Source organism: Rhineura floridana, chromosome 1 (assembly GCF_030035675.1).
Source record: "Rhineura floridana isolate rRhiFlo1 chromosome 1, rRhiFlo1.hap2, whole genome shotgun sequence".
NCBI classification, from domain to species: Eukaryota; Metazoa; Chordata; class Lepidosauria; order Squamata; family Rhineuridae; genus Rhineura; species Rhineura floridana.
In genome coordinates, this window is record NC_084480.1 from 165,531,645 (window position 1) to 165,547,044 (window position 15,400).

The 15,400-nt window shown below is 41.6% G+C and overlaps 1 protein-coding gene across 5 annotated transcripts in view; it reads right to left on the reverse strand.

The window, feature by feature from the left end:
• The window catches only part of PBX1 (PBX homeobox 1), a 480,515-nt gene that overhangs the window by 55,768 nt on the left and 409,347 nt on the right, over nt 1-15,400 (reverse strand). For 4 of the 5 annotated variants that reach the window (XM_061584450.1, XM_061584440.1, XM_061584480.1 and 1 more), the window contains one exon: nt 2,692-2,851. In XM_061584450.1, the coding sequence (XP_061440434.1) occupies nt 2,692-2,851 (160 nt within the window). The remainder of the gene's footprint in view (nt 1-2,691; nt 2,852-15,400) is intronic. The other variant, XM_061584460.1, reaches the window with a different exon arrangement.

Below are 15,400 nucleotides of genomic sequence, written 5' to 3' on the forward strand. Positions count from 1 at the left end.
CCAGGAGGCAGTACTTTAAAGAACTACTCCTATTACAAGGAGGCTTGTGGGATCATCCCATAGGAAAACCCACAGGAAATGTGGTCTTGTGAAAGTTTTCCATGAATTTCGCTCCTTGCCAACACGAAAGGGCGAGTCTAGATTTGTTTATGGCTGCTGTTCACAGGCCAGGGAGCACAGCAAATAAGAAGTTTGACTTTCTTGTATAACACCTACATTACCAAGCTGGATCTTTTAAATCAATGAGCAAGACAGTAAATGATAAGTCAATAAGCCAAAACATATTCTCAATTTTCAAAAGTAGCGAGAAACAGATTGTTAATTTGTGAAGTAACTGCATATTGTTACCTGTGAGATTTGGTTTCTGGGACGTCTCCACTTTTGCCTTAATGAGGACAAGATGCGGTAAGCACCAGAAATAATGGCGTCAGACTTTGCCAGCCCTGTGGCTCCAGAGGCCATGACAACCTACTTCACACACTAATTCAAGCTCTGACCTGCTCACTCTTAAAGGATCAGAAGGTCCTACATGTGAAACATTCCTTTGGACTATGGCAACTGCAGGGGCAGGGCTATTTAGGCTTTAAATGTGAACATCTAGCATCGGGCCCCAAAACGAATTAGCAACCAATGCAGCTGTTTTAAAACAGGGGTTATATGAAATCTACATGGAATCCCATCCAGTAATCTGGCCACTGCATTTTGGACCAACTGAAGTTTCTGGGTCATCTTCTAGAGTAGCTTCATACAGAGTTGCATTGAAATAGTTCAGTCTGGCCCAGTCATCTCTGTTCAAAAGGGAGTGTAGCTGGTGAACTAGCTGTAGCTGGAAAAAGGCACTCCTAGCCACAGAGGCCACCTGAGTGTTCAATGACAGTGTTGAATCAAGGAGTACCCCCAAGCTATGGACCTGCTCCTGCCAGGGGAGTGCAATCCTGTCCAGAACAGGCCATCTGCCCACCTCCTGGACTTGAGAGCTTGGTACACAAAACACCTCTGTCTTTTTAGGATTCCAGTCCAAATTATTGGTCCACAGCCAGCCCATCACTGTCTCCATGCACTGGTCTAATTCCTCAGCCTCCCCCCAAATTCAAATGGAACAGAGAGAGAGAGAGAGCTGGGTGCCATCTGCATATTGATGCATATTGAAGCTGTCTCTGCTTCATACAGATGTTAAATAGCATGGGGGACAAGATGGAACCTTCTGGAATGCTACAGAACAGCTCCCATGGTGCCAAACACAACTACTTTCTGGAAACTGCTCTGGAGGTAGGAGCAGAACCACTGAAGCACAGTGCCCCTGACTCCCATCTCCTTGAGATGTTCTGGAAGAATATCATGATAAACAGTACTGAAAGCTGCAGAGAGATCAATTAGGGTGACCAAGGCAGTTTCAGTGCCATAGCCAGGCCTGAAGTCAGACTAGAATGGATCTAAGTAATCAGTTTCCTCCAAGCATGCCTGAAACTGGAATGCTGGCACCTTCTTGAGCACCCTTGCCCCCAAAGAAGATATTCACCACCTGGGCGATAGTTGTTTAATACTTCTGGGTCCACGGAGGGCCTCTTAAGGAGGGAACACACCACTCCAAGGCAGATGGTACTTCTCCCTCCTCCAGTGAAGGAAGTGGCTAGCTCTAGGGAGCAAAAATATTGGACGTGACTTATAAAGCTCTCACCTGGGACTACATACACAGCTTGTTGGCTGCTTTACATAAATGCCTTGTATTCCGCTGTATCCCATGTCATTTTAGAACCTAGAAAAAGACTTTGAAACCACAGCCTATTTGGCATTCACCCTAAAAAGCCACATGGTAAACATTTGTTCACAAATTGGTCCTCAAGCTGAAAAAACGATTGCTGCAAATTTTCCAAGGCCCAGGAAATTATAACACATCTTACAAGAAACAATTTGTAATAAACAATTATCTAACATGATGCAAATGTGAAACACTGAGCCTGATCAAATTTCTTTACAATATGAAATCAGATCAAATAAATTATTTATTGGGTTAATTTATTTCCAAAATTTCCACCTTGCCTTCTAAACAACAGTCAAGGCAGCTAAAACTAATTTGTCTCTTGCATAACTAATATGAGAAGCACAAAACCACACCTTGGAAAAGCAGAGGAACAAACCATGTTTGAATTTCCATGGAGTAAAAAGCACTCTGGCATGTCTGATAGTAAATCAAAATAAAATTACACAAAACAGGACATACTTGTAGGTGAGCCATAGAGTAAGCAAGCAATAATCTAGAGATAAGGTTCACACAACACAGGTCCAAAACAGCATGACTGGGGGACATCATGAACAAAGCCCCACCAAGACATTAAGTGCTCATCTGCAGCTCCCATTCATTTCAATGTAGCTTGCACAGGAGGACTTCCTGGTGGACTGTACCCCCTGAATGTGGCTTACTTATCAGGGTCACCCAGTGATATTTCTGTTATCCATGCAAAAATTCCCAAAACATTACTTTTAATTACACAGCATGACTACATTGCCTTCAGAAACAGAAAAAACAAACAGGAACAAAATATCCTAAATGTTGCCCAAAAAGTGAACAAACCAAAGAGGAAACCAAATTAAAAAGCAAACGAGAAACATACATTGATACTAAAAGCAAATAAAGTCCCACAGAAGAAAAAACGGAAAGAACAATAACAACCCAAAAGAAAAAAAACTAACCAGCTGAATTGGGAGTTGAGGGTGAGTTAGCTTGGCTTCCATGGGCTGACACATTTGTAGCAGTGACAGCCGTTTTGGCAGCATAAATATTGGCTTCCTCTTGAAATTTACCTATGTTCTTCTTGTACCGGATTCGCTTATTTCCAAACCAGTTTGATACCTAGAGCAAGTTGGGGGGGGGGGGGAGAGAGAGGAGACAAAAAAGAAAGTTAATAAGAAGTCAATGATATGATCAGGGTGGGAAGCCAAGGGAAAGGAGTAGATAATGGGAATGTAATTAAAGCATGCTGATTTAATAGTTTAGAATAAAGCTCTCTCTGAACTTGCAGGACAGACTCATAAAAGTATATAATTTTGTGCTTAAATATCATATATTTTAAACTATGGTTCTGTGGATTTTTGGCTATGTTTCTGGCGCTTCAGCTTTTGGGCTGCATACCAAAATCATGTTGTCATACATTTCCTTCCAGTCATAAGGCTGGATCTGTACTTTTTAAAATGGAAACCCAGATTTTCCTAATTTGATTTATCGGTTAACAGAATCATAGATCTTGAAGAGACAGAGACCCTTCAAGTCCATCTCCTGTCCCAAGGCATAATTTCTTCCACAGATTGGCCCCTCCCCATAAGAGGTTAATCTACATAATTATTACTACAAACAGAGGGCAAGAACAAACAAGATATGCCACGGCCATAAAATTGTTGTAAAACTTGGCATCCCTGTCTATCACTCAGATATCATAATTGTTGTAATGCATAAGCAACCATTTCTGGAACTATCCATACAATGTTTGAATTTGGTCAGACAAAAGAAATTTCCAAATATACTTAGGACTAATCACAGAAATGTTAACTTAGACAAATCTTATAGCATGAACATTCTTCAAGATTGGAAGATGATCACTGCCTTTAACTCCCTTTAACTCCACTGGAGACAAGATAAAACTACCTATTTTCTCACCACTTAACAGAATTCATTAACACAAGATGTGGCAACTAGCTCAAGCCCTGTGCAGGCATTTGTTCTGGGTACATCTGATATATGATATTGGGGGTGGAATTCTGCCTGATGGTCTCATCTCTAACCTCCACACATCGCAGAATCTGTCTGCCCAGGGGCCTTGGTGTATACTGCATCCTACTTTATAGGATCTTATTGCACAATCCATATGTTGCAAAAAATGTGATTACACATCTGACAATCAGAGCCCACTTGTGTTACTGTATATTCATGTACATCTACATATGAGATCTTGAATCTATGGGAGCTGGGCTAGCAAGCAAATCTGTGAAGAAGGGCTAGCAGGTGTACTCCTCTCAATACTTCCTCCATGCATTCATCTGTACACTAAACAAGGTCTGTAGGGGGCTTTAGACAGCTTTCAAAAAGGAATAGACAAATTCATGGAGGGCAGTTCTATCAGTGGTTGCTAGCTAAGAAGGAAACCTCATCTAGACGTGCTATACGTCAGAATACAAGATGGTGGGGACAAACAACTGCTATCAAGCCATGCTTGTGAATACCCAGAGGCATGTGGATGCTGCTACTGGAGGCAGAATACTGAACTAGATACATCTTAATATAACCCTTGAAAGTTTAGATGAAATTTGACATATTAACGTATAATACTGTGGATTTTGAAATAGCTGTGTGGAATTCACATATAGTCAGAGGACAGGTGTCTTATTTATACTTTTTATATTTGGCCAGCTTTTGTTTTTTAATTTGAACAAATTGCTTACAGATGATTCTGGGACCATGGGCTATGCTTCCTGGAAGATGGGCTGCTGGCAGGTGATGGGTTACACCTCACAAGGGCTAGGAAGAATGTGGTTGGCCACAGCATGAAGAACTTCATCAGGAGAGCTTTAAACTGAATCCTAAGGGGGAGGGAGACATAAACCTGGACGTAATGACTAACAAAGGCTTGAGCATGGTAACAGGAACTGAGAGAATGGCTCTAATGGGCCCCAGTAATAGTTTCATAAAAATGTAGGAAGGAAGCCAAGCCATAAATCACATGGTCTTCAGTGCCTGTATACTAATGCTCAGGTGAACAGGTTGAACTTGAACTCTTAATACAACAGAGTAAATATGACTTGATAGGTATAACTGAAACTTGGTAGGATGATTCCCACGACTGGAATACAGCAATTGAAGGATATAATTTGTTCAAAAAGAACAGAAGGAGTAGAAAAGGGGGCAGAGTTGCGCTATATGTTAAAAATATATATCCCTGCACATAAATACAGGAGGATGAGCTTGGTAGCTCCACCAAGAGTATCTGGATTAAAATAAATGGGGCAATGAATAAAAGGAACATGATGGTTGGAGTCTACTACTGACCAACTAATCAAGGAGAAGAAGAGGATGAAACTTTTGCAAAGCAAATTGCCAATGTTCTGAGGAGGCATGATGTAGTAGTAATGGGGGGCTTGCTTTTAACCCGTAGAGATGACAGATGAAGTGGCAGTTATGGAAACTCTGGGGGAAAGTGACCATGCTATATTTGAGTTCTTGATTTTAAAGGAAGCAAAAGCTGAGAGTAACTATACAAAATCTCTTGACTTCAGGAAAGCCAATTTTAATAAACTCAGAACAATGGTAAGTAAGGTTCCATTGTAAGCGATCCTAATGAGAAAAGGAGTCCAAGATGGGTGGGAGTCTCTAAAAAAGGAAAGGCTCTAAAGGTTCAATGGCAAGCAATTCCATCAAGGCAAAAAGGGGGAAGACTGCAGAAGAAGCCAATGCGGCTTAACAAAAAGCTTAAAGATGACCTGAAAACAAAAAAAGGACACATACAGAAAGTGGAAGGAGAGCCAGGCCATGAAGCAACAGACAGGTAGCATGGAATTAAAGGGATGTCATTGGGAAGGCTAAAGCAACCAAAAAACTTTCTTTAGGTACATGCATAGTAAAAGACAGAGAAAAGAAGTGGTGGTACAGCTACTCGGTGAGGATGGCAAAATGATAACAGATGACAAAGAAAAGGCAGAAGTGCTCAGTTCCTACTTTGGCTCAGTGTTCTCCTGACAAATGGGAAGTTGAAGGAGCAGGACTGCAGCTTGAAATTGATAGACAAATGGTAAAGGAATACCTATTCAAATTGAACGTGTTCAAATCTGCAGAGCCCAATCTTAAGAGTGTTGAAGGAACAGGCTGAAGAATTCTTGGAACCACTGTCTATTATCTTTTTGAAATTGTGGAGGACGGGTGAAGTGCCAGATGACTGGAGGAGGGCTAATGTTGTCCCTGTCTTCAAAAAGGGCAAAAAGGAGGAACCAGGGAACTATAGACCAGTCAGCCTGACATCAAACCCCAGGAAAATTCTGGAGCAGATTATAAAGCAGTCAAACTGTAAGCACCTTGAAAGCAATGCAGTAATTACTATAAACCAACATGGATTTATTAAGAATAAGTCCTGCCAGACGACTCATCTCATTTTTTGATTGGATAACCCTTTGGTAGACAGTGGAAATGATATGGACATAATATATCTCTACTTCAGCAAAGCTTTTGACAAAGTGCCCCATGATATTCTGATTAGCAAGCTAGCTAAATGTGGGCTGGATGGAACAACTGTCAGGTGGATCCAGAGCTGGCTCCAGAATCGTACTCAGAGTGCTTATCAATAATTCCTTCTCAAAGTGGGGGGAGGTAATAAGTGGGGTACAGCAGGGCTCAGTCCTGGGCCAAGTGCTCTTCAACATTTTTATTAATGACTTGGATGAGGAGGTGCAGGGAATGCTTATCAAATTTGCAGATGATACAAAATTGGGGGGAACAGCTAATGGCGTGGAAGACAGAAACAAAATTCAAAGGGATCTTGATAGGCTGGAGCATTGGGCTGAAAACAACAGAATGAAATTTAACAGTGATAAATGCAAAGTTCTACACCTAGGAAAAAGAAACCAAATGCAGAGTTATAAGAGTTATACTTGGCTCAGCAACTATCAGCCTCTGCCAGCTGCACCGGGGTGATATATGGTGCTGTAAAACAATTAGCCGGCAGCAGCCTATGCAGGGGCTTGGTTGTAAAGCAGGTAAGCAAAGAAGAGGGTCAAGGAGTCTCAGTGCACGTACCAGGTTGTCTTCCAAATGGCAGCCGTCTTCCAAAAGTCAGTGAACCAACCAGGGTCCAAGATTCTAACAAGGGAATCCAGGTTTAAAGGCACAGCTGGCGAGGGTCTGATCCTGGTACCTTGACATTGCTTCCAGCCAAGGGGAAATGGTGTCTCACTGCCTTTTAAGCTCCCCTTCCTAGTTCAGGTGCTAGCAATCGGCCCTTCAACTCCTAGGCGGTTGTAGCCTTAAATGGCCAGAACACCTACATTGCTCTGCTGCTTGCAGGCGTCTTTGCTCGGCAGGGAGTAGACAGGCCTCCTATTCACTCCCTGAGTCTGACTGAGCCCCCCCCCCGCTGTATCTGGAACATCTTCCAGTGGTGGAGGGTCTGGAGCTGTTTGTTCCTTCTCCTGGGTCTGCTGTGCCAATCCCTTGCTCCTCCTCATCCTCTGATGACTCATCTGATGGAGGCATGACAGCAATACTACATGCAAGAAAGATCTTGGGATTGTTGTTGATCACAAGCTGAATATGAGTGAACAGTGTGATGCGGCTGCAAAAAAGGCAAATGCTATTTTAAGCTGCATTAACAGAAACGTAGTTTCCAAATCCCATGAAGTACGGTTCCCCTCTATTCAGCCCTGGTTAGGCCTCATCTTGAGTGCTGCGTCGAGTTTTGGACACCGTACTTTTAAGAAGGATGCAGACAAACTGGAACAGGTTCAGAGGAGGGCAACAACAATGTTCAGGGAACTGGAAAGAAAGTCCTATGGGGAGAGACTGAAAGAACTGGGCATGTTTAGCCTGGAGAAGAGAAGACTGAAGGGAGAGATGACAGCACTCTTCAAGTGCTTGAAAGATTGCCACACAGAGGAGGGCTGGGATCTCTTCTTGATTGTCCCAGAGTGCAGGACACAGAATAATGGGCTCAAGTTGCAGGAAGTCAGATCTTGAGTGAACATTAGGAGAAATGACCTAACTGTTAGAGTGGTACAAAAATGGAACCAATGGCCTAGGGAGGTGGTAGGCTCTCTGACACTGGAGGCAATTAAGAGGCAGCTGACATCCACCTGTCAGGTATGCTTTAATTTGGATTCCTGCATTGAGCAGGGGGTTGGACTTGATGGCCTTATAGGTCCCTTCCAACTCTACAATTCTATGATGATATCTTCAATTGTTGCCTATTAGTGTGGTTTCTTCTTCTTTTTACAGTATATTACTGAAACTGTATTTGGTGATGCAGCAACCATAAAGGTAACTGGGAAGTCTATTTTGCTTCATGCCAATATGATTAACATATTTGTGTGATGTAAGTGCTACTTTATATGATGATATGGTATGAATATATGCTATAGATCCTGTAACATCGGAATTCTTGAAAGATGAAAATATCATCTTCACAAAACATAATGAGCTCTTTGACAACTGACCTATGAAAAAGCTTCTGTCCCATCCTGGTTTGGCTAAGCCCACCTGACCTGACCGGCCCTTGTCTCTTTATGTTAGTGTTCTGGTTACTGCTTATGATGAAGTCAAAATACCTACAGAGCACAAATATAAGGAAATCAAAGGAAAGGGAGGTGTTATTCCAGCACCATAGGTCAGAACCATTTGATGGAAAAGTGGTTCATCATTGCAGAAGTATTGTTGAAGATGTAAGCTACCAGTTACTCCACCATTAACTGACATCTGGGAATAAAAGTACAATTATGGAAAGTGCTAACAAAATTGTCAAAGCTATTGCTAAATAAAATACACACACACAAAATCTGTATCTTGCGTATTTTTGTACACCATTTCAATAGCTTCTGGCTGTGAAGTAGTTTATAAATCTGTTAAATAAATAAATTTGCAGAAAATTACTATCAAAAATTGAATCTTTTAAAAGTTCCTCAATGAAAGTATACACAACTTCCACAAGAGAAGAAAACTTTTTCATATTGCAAGGACAACGGTCCAAAGGTTTGGGTGAAAAATCAAAGGAACACTCATAACAGTGTGCAGAGAGTCACAACTGCTCTCTACGTTTTTTATGATTACCATAATTACCCAGAGCTGGAACTTCATGCAATTGTTGGGAGTTATGAGTTCCGTGAGACCCCATCATCTATCTTCAATCCTGATGACTCATTTATCAAACTACTATTACCCTGCTTACAAACATTTCCTGGCAGGCAGAGGTGCAATTACCAACATGAAGAAAGATTTCATCAGCATTTGCCTCATGAAAAGCAGTGAAAAGTTCTGTTGGTTGATGCAATGTACCTGGTTCAAATGATAACCACTTTTCTTCAAATTTTTCTTGATAAATTATTCAGTGTGAGTAAGGAGGGGGAAGAAATTCAATTCAGTTCACATTTTAAACGGAATCTATCAAATCCACACTTTCCGAAACAATATGAGAACCAAAACACAGCCATCCTTCAAAATTCACACTTGTCTGAATTTTGTGATGCAATTCTCCAACCAAGCAATGTTTACAAAAATGTATATATTAGGGGAAAATGTGCAAGATTGATCAGTGAAAATTATTATATTGGGATAAATTGCTTGAAAAATGTGCACATCAGTCAAAATTGCATAAAAACATGTTTATTAAGAGAAATTTGCACTAAAATGCTGAAGAATTTTCATGAGGATTTTTTTAAAATTGCAAATTTCTGCAGAAGTGTGGAGAACTGAATTTAAGATTCATCTTCCATTTCTTTAACAGTCAACAGTAGGTGTTGGTTGCTTACCAACCTCTCATGTCACACCAATGGCTCCCTTTAAGAAATTGTCAACATGAATGAGATAGAAAGGGTTAGTATGCAGCACACATCCACACTGCCATTACAGAAAGTACTGCACCAGCCCCACCAGCTTTATCTCCCTCAGTGCTTCTACAGGCATATCTGGAAGATGGGTCTGTATTTCAAGGAGGCTCAGTTATTGGTGCACCATACTCGCTTCTTGCATGCCTAAGGATCTTTTGGACAGAAGACATATAACTGGTTAATGCCTGTCTTTAATATTTATTATTTTGTAGAATATGCCCCAGGCAGCATATGGGAATGTTGACCATCTGACTCTTTCAACAAGATAAGCTCATTACCTTCCCATCCCACAGCCTCACCACCTGTTACCAAGTTACTAGTCAGTTATCTATCTTGGCAGCTTACCACAAATTACAGTGCTGTTTTGGCCTTGAGAAAGTATAAACATGGTCACAAGCACTAAGGAATAACCCATATAGCAGGTGTGATTCATTAGCATTTTATGGTATATAATGCCCTGCAGAACTCTTCACTTTGGAACTTCAGCATCGATCAGAAGATGCTATGCACTAGATTGCATAGGAGCTTGTCCATCACCATTCGGAGGGGTTCCCAATGATTGAAAGGACATCTCAGAAAGCATAGACACTGACGATAGTGCTATGTGCTGGTCAGCTCCTACAGGGATCCGTCAACTGTCATTCTAAGGGTTGCCAGCAGCAGGGACGTAAGATTGACTACTTTGCTTTCTGGTTTTGTGTGCTTTGCTCAGTAAATAAAACCTGTAACTTTCACCTGATTTGTGTTGTAATTGTCTCCAGATTCATAATGCTCTTTGATATTATAAACTGGCTTGTGCAATACATGTGACACTGTGAACAAGATCTGGTGACAATGCCCTTTTGGGGGAGGAAAGCTGCCTCAGACAAGGAGCATGCAAGCCACATTCCTGGCTGGTCCATCAACAGTTCCTGAACTCCAATGGCTCAAATTTTGATCTGGTTGATCCCTCTGGTGTTGTGGGATGCTGAGCTGGATTTATTGGGGACCATTGCAGCTGGAGTGGCAGCTTCCCTAATCATGCTAGGAGTCCCTGAAAGCAGAGCTGACCCTGGGATGGGTCCTGTTCACTGCACTCTGCAGAGTCTCAAAAAAGTTGGAAGCAGCTCAGGAGAAAACACAAAATAAAAGTAATGACTTAAACACCAGTTGCTTAGAAAGCAGTGGGCAAAAGAGCAGGAGCAAAGTGTGATGGATAGAGAGAGAGCCACCCCTGTAGCCTAACCCTACACTTGCTGGGAGTATGGACTGCATCAACAGGAAAGTAAACTGAACCTCATCCACTTTGGAGCACAGACCCACAGAAGCAGCAGGTCCGTAGCTGGGGGGTTCTCCTAGAGCCATCTCTGTCACTTGAGGCTCAGGTAGCCTCGGTGGCACGGAGTGCCTTCTATCAACTTCGGTTGGTGGCCCAACTACGTCCCTATCTGGACAGGGATAACCTGGCTTCAGTTGTCCATGCTCTGGTAACCTCCAAATTAGATTACTGCAAAGCACTCTACGTGGGGCTGCCTTTGAAGACTGTTTGGAAACTGCAGCTTGTGCAAAATGCAGCTGACAGATTGGTAACAGGGACCAGACGGTTCGAACATATAAAACCGATTCTGGCCCGCTTGCATTGGCTGCCTGTATGTTTCTGAGCTCGATTCAAGGTGCTGGTTTTGACCTATAAAGCCTTACACGGCTTGGGACCACAATACCTGATGGAACGCCTCCACCCATACACTACGTTCAAGATCAAAGACCCTCCTCCGGGTGCCTACTCCAAGGGAAGCTCGGAGGGTGGCAACAAGGGAGAGGGCTTTCTCAGTGGTGGCCCCCAAATTATGGAATGATCTTCCTGACGAGGTGTGCCTGGCACCAACACTGTTATCTTTTTGGCGCCAGGTCAAGACTTTCCTCTTCTCCCAGGCATTTTAGTATGTGTTATTAAATTGCTTTTTAAAAATGTGTTTTAAATTTGTATATTTGTTTTTAATGTTTTTGATTGTTGTAAACCGCCCAGAGAGCTTTGACTATGGGGTTGTATACAAATGCAATAAATAAATAAATAAAAGTGCACCATTCATAAGATGGTGAATCAAGGTGTGGGGAGATGTGGCTCCCTTCCTCCACAGAAGAAAGTGAAGAGGAAGAGGAGACCCCCACCAGCCTCACCCCTATGTGCCAACAGAGGAAGGGGGACTGCACATGTCTCCATCTCATATAACAAGCTATAACCCTGTTGAGCACAAGAAGGGGGAGAAGGGGAAAAGGACCCAACAAGATGCTGGGACGTGAAAGAGGGTGGCTATTGAAAGGGCACCAAAGCAACCGCAAGCCCTTGGAGCTGCCAAACAGGCAGTGGTGGAGGTTACCTTGTTTGGTCTTGTTGATCAGGGAAAGCCTGTTGAAGTAGAGGTGGAGCCCTGTCTGCATGAACCCCCAGCACCAGTGATTCAATCAGTGCCTCCATATGTAGAGTTGGCACCAGGGCAGATGAAGCATGCCTGGTTCACTGGCTGGGATGCTAGACATCGAGGGGGGCATAGAATATGGAAAGCAACTGCCCAGGATCCCCACCAGGAAGTGATTTTGAATGACATTGGGCAGGGTTCATTCAGCCAATATGCTGAACTGGAAAGCAAAATGCAGAGAAGTTTCTATTGATGAATTAAGTTGGAATCAGTGTAGCATTTTTGGTACACATTTAATCACACAGATAATACTAGATCTTTTGCAATGAAGGGGTTGGCAAGTCAGTTTAAAGCTTTAATGGAATCAATCAACTGATGAAATGCTTCATGCATTGAGAGTAAAAAATATGCTTGATAACATGTTACCTGCTATAGAAATTAACTTCTATAAAATAGGGGCATTACTGCATCAGTTGAATGCTTTCCCCAATATTTAGGATGGAAGATAATCAACTTCCACTTCAGGGACACTGCAGCAAGAGATGCTTGAGGAATCTGATCTCTGTGAATTCTCATATTACTTGCCCTGATCCATACCCTCAGGATTAATGTGCAGATCAGAATGTAGTTATCCTTAAGATTTCACACTTTTCTGAATTGTGTGATGCAGTTCATTGCTCAAAAATGTATCAAAATGCATTTTTAAATGTGCATTTTGGATGAAATACATTTAGAAATTAGGATTTTGAGAGAAAATAATTTTGAACCCTTTTTAAAAAGAGAAAATGCTTTAGAAATGTTTTTTTTAAGGCCCAGCGCCAGGCATGACTGGGCCCTTGGGCACCAGCCTGCTCCAGGCCCACGGCACTCCCGCACAGACCATGCAGGCTGGCCAACCTTTGGTGTTGACCCTACACATGTTCATGAGCTGTTGTTTTTTAAAATGACAGATTAATATGGAAATGGGACAGAGCTGGCTTATGACTACACACATGTAAAAGTGACACAGAGTGGCATTCACTGGAAAAGTTCAGTGATGCCAGTGCCATATCTTTCATCAGCAATTTAGAGCACAGCTGGTGGATTATTGACTGGTTGCAATATATGGCATGAATGCTCTGGATTTAAAGTATTAATAATAATTACATTTCTATCCCACCCTTCCTCCCAGAAGGAGCTCACTGTGAAAGCATAACTGAAAAAACAATCTGGTCTGCAATGACTTCTGCAGATGTGGAGAATGGAAGCTTCAGCATCCTGCTTGATCTTCATTCACATGCAGAATAATATATGAAAATTTGTGATACTTGTGATGAATATAGGAAACATCTTTACTTTGGGTTTATGAGCTGTTATGAGTTGTATCTGTGCCTTTGGACTGATATCTGAAATTTCAATAAAGTACTTTAAAAGTGAAATCCAACATTTTCTTATGCGTAGGCTCTTTTTGGAGCCAATATAGAAATGTTTTATGAGTAAGTAACAAAAAAAAGAGCCCCCTCTAGGATGCACACTTTAACATGGTGAGGGGGTTTGAGAGTGTCAAAGAAGCTGAGACCAATGCGGTCAGGAGGCTAGACCAAGAGGCTAGACTCCTAGCAGGGGCACCCATGGTAGAATGATCAAAGCTGAGACACCAGACTAAGATTCATCCAAACTCAAAGGAAGGCAGTAGTAAACCACCTCTGAATATCTCTTACCATGGAAACCCTATGAACAGAGTATGCAAAAACGCAACATGGGATAGTGCTGGAAGTTGAGACCCCCAGATCAGAAGGCACTCACCGAACTACTAGGGAAGAACAAAGGACAAGTACAAGTAGTGCTGTGACTAATGACACAGCTGGGTCAAAGCCAAAAGGAAGCCCAGAGGCTGATGCATACAGATGCAAAAGGAGAGTCCATAGTTGTTTGACGCACACAATAGGAACATGGAATGTGAGAAGTATGAACCAGGGAAAGTTAGAAATTGTCAAACAAGAAATGGAATGTATCAACATTACAATACTTGGCGTGACAATTAAAATGGATGGGAATGGGACATTTTCAATCAGGAAACTACAAAATATTTTATGCAGGAAATGAGAAATTAACAAGAAACGGGTTGCTTTAATAGTGAGAAGTGATGTAGCAAAAGCAATTAGGAGCTATAATGCAAGGTCTGAGCGAGTGATATCCAAGAGATTAAATGGGAAACCTATTAACATACCCATCATCCAAGTCTACGCTCCAACGGCAAACGCAGAAGAAGAGGAACTGGAGAGATTTTATGCGGAAGTACAGGAACAATTTGATCACACACCAAAACAAGATGTGCTCATAATAACGGAGGACTGGAATGCAAAAGTAGGGAACCAAGAAGAACTAGGAATTGTAGGGAAAATGGGGCTTAGGAGATTGAAATGAAGCAGGAGAAAGACTTATTGAATTCTGTGAAGCCAATGATTTGTTTCTTGCAAGCACGTTTTTTGAGCAACCAAAAAGATGACTGTACATGTGGACATCACCAAATGGTCAATATAGGAATCAAATTGATTATATAACTGGTAACAGAAGATGGAGAAGTTCCATACTTTCTGTTAAAACAAGACCAGGAGCAGACTGAGGTACAGATCATGAACTAGTCATATCAAAAATCAGAGTAAAGTTAAAGAAGAAGAACAAAGCAATCATGATGCCAAAATACAATTTAAATAACATCTCAGAAGAATATAAAGATCAAATAAGGAACAGATTTGAAGCTTTAAACTTAGCTGACAGAGAACCAGAAGAACTATGGAGTGAAGTCAGAGACATTATCAGGGAAGAGTGCAAAAAGGCAATACCTCTAGTTAAAAAGAAAGACCTCAATAGATGACTGAAAAAACTCTTAAAATGGTTAAGGAGAGAAGGAAAGCAAAAGGAGATAGAAACACGGTTAGAACCTTAAATGCAACTATACAGCGACTAGTATGTAAGGACAAAGAGAAATATTACAATAGTTATTGTACAGAAATAGAAGAGGACAACAAAAAGGGTAGAACAAGAGCCCTATTCCAAAAGATTAGAGAAATTAAAAGGGAAATTTAAACCAAGGATGTTGAATAACCAACAGGGAAACACACTGAGTGACTGAGATGAAATAAAAGGAAGATGGAAGCAATACACTGAAGAACTCTATAAAAGAGATGCAAGGATGACAGATTCATTCATGGAGGAACATTATGATGAAGAACCAGAAATTTTAGAATGTGAAGTGAAAGCTGCTCTTAAAATACTTGGAAGAAACAAATCACCAGGAACAGATGGCACACCAGTAGAGTTGCTACAAGCTACTGAGACTGAATCTGTCCAAATTTTGACGAAAATTTGTCAACAAATATGGAAAACTAAACAATGGGCTACAAACTGGAAGCGTTCAATATACATCCCAATTCCAAAGAAAGGGGATC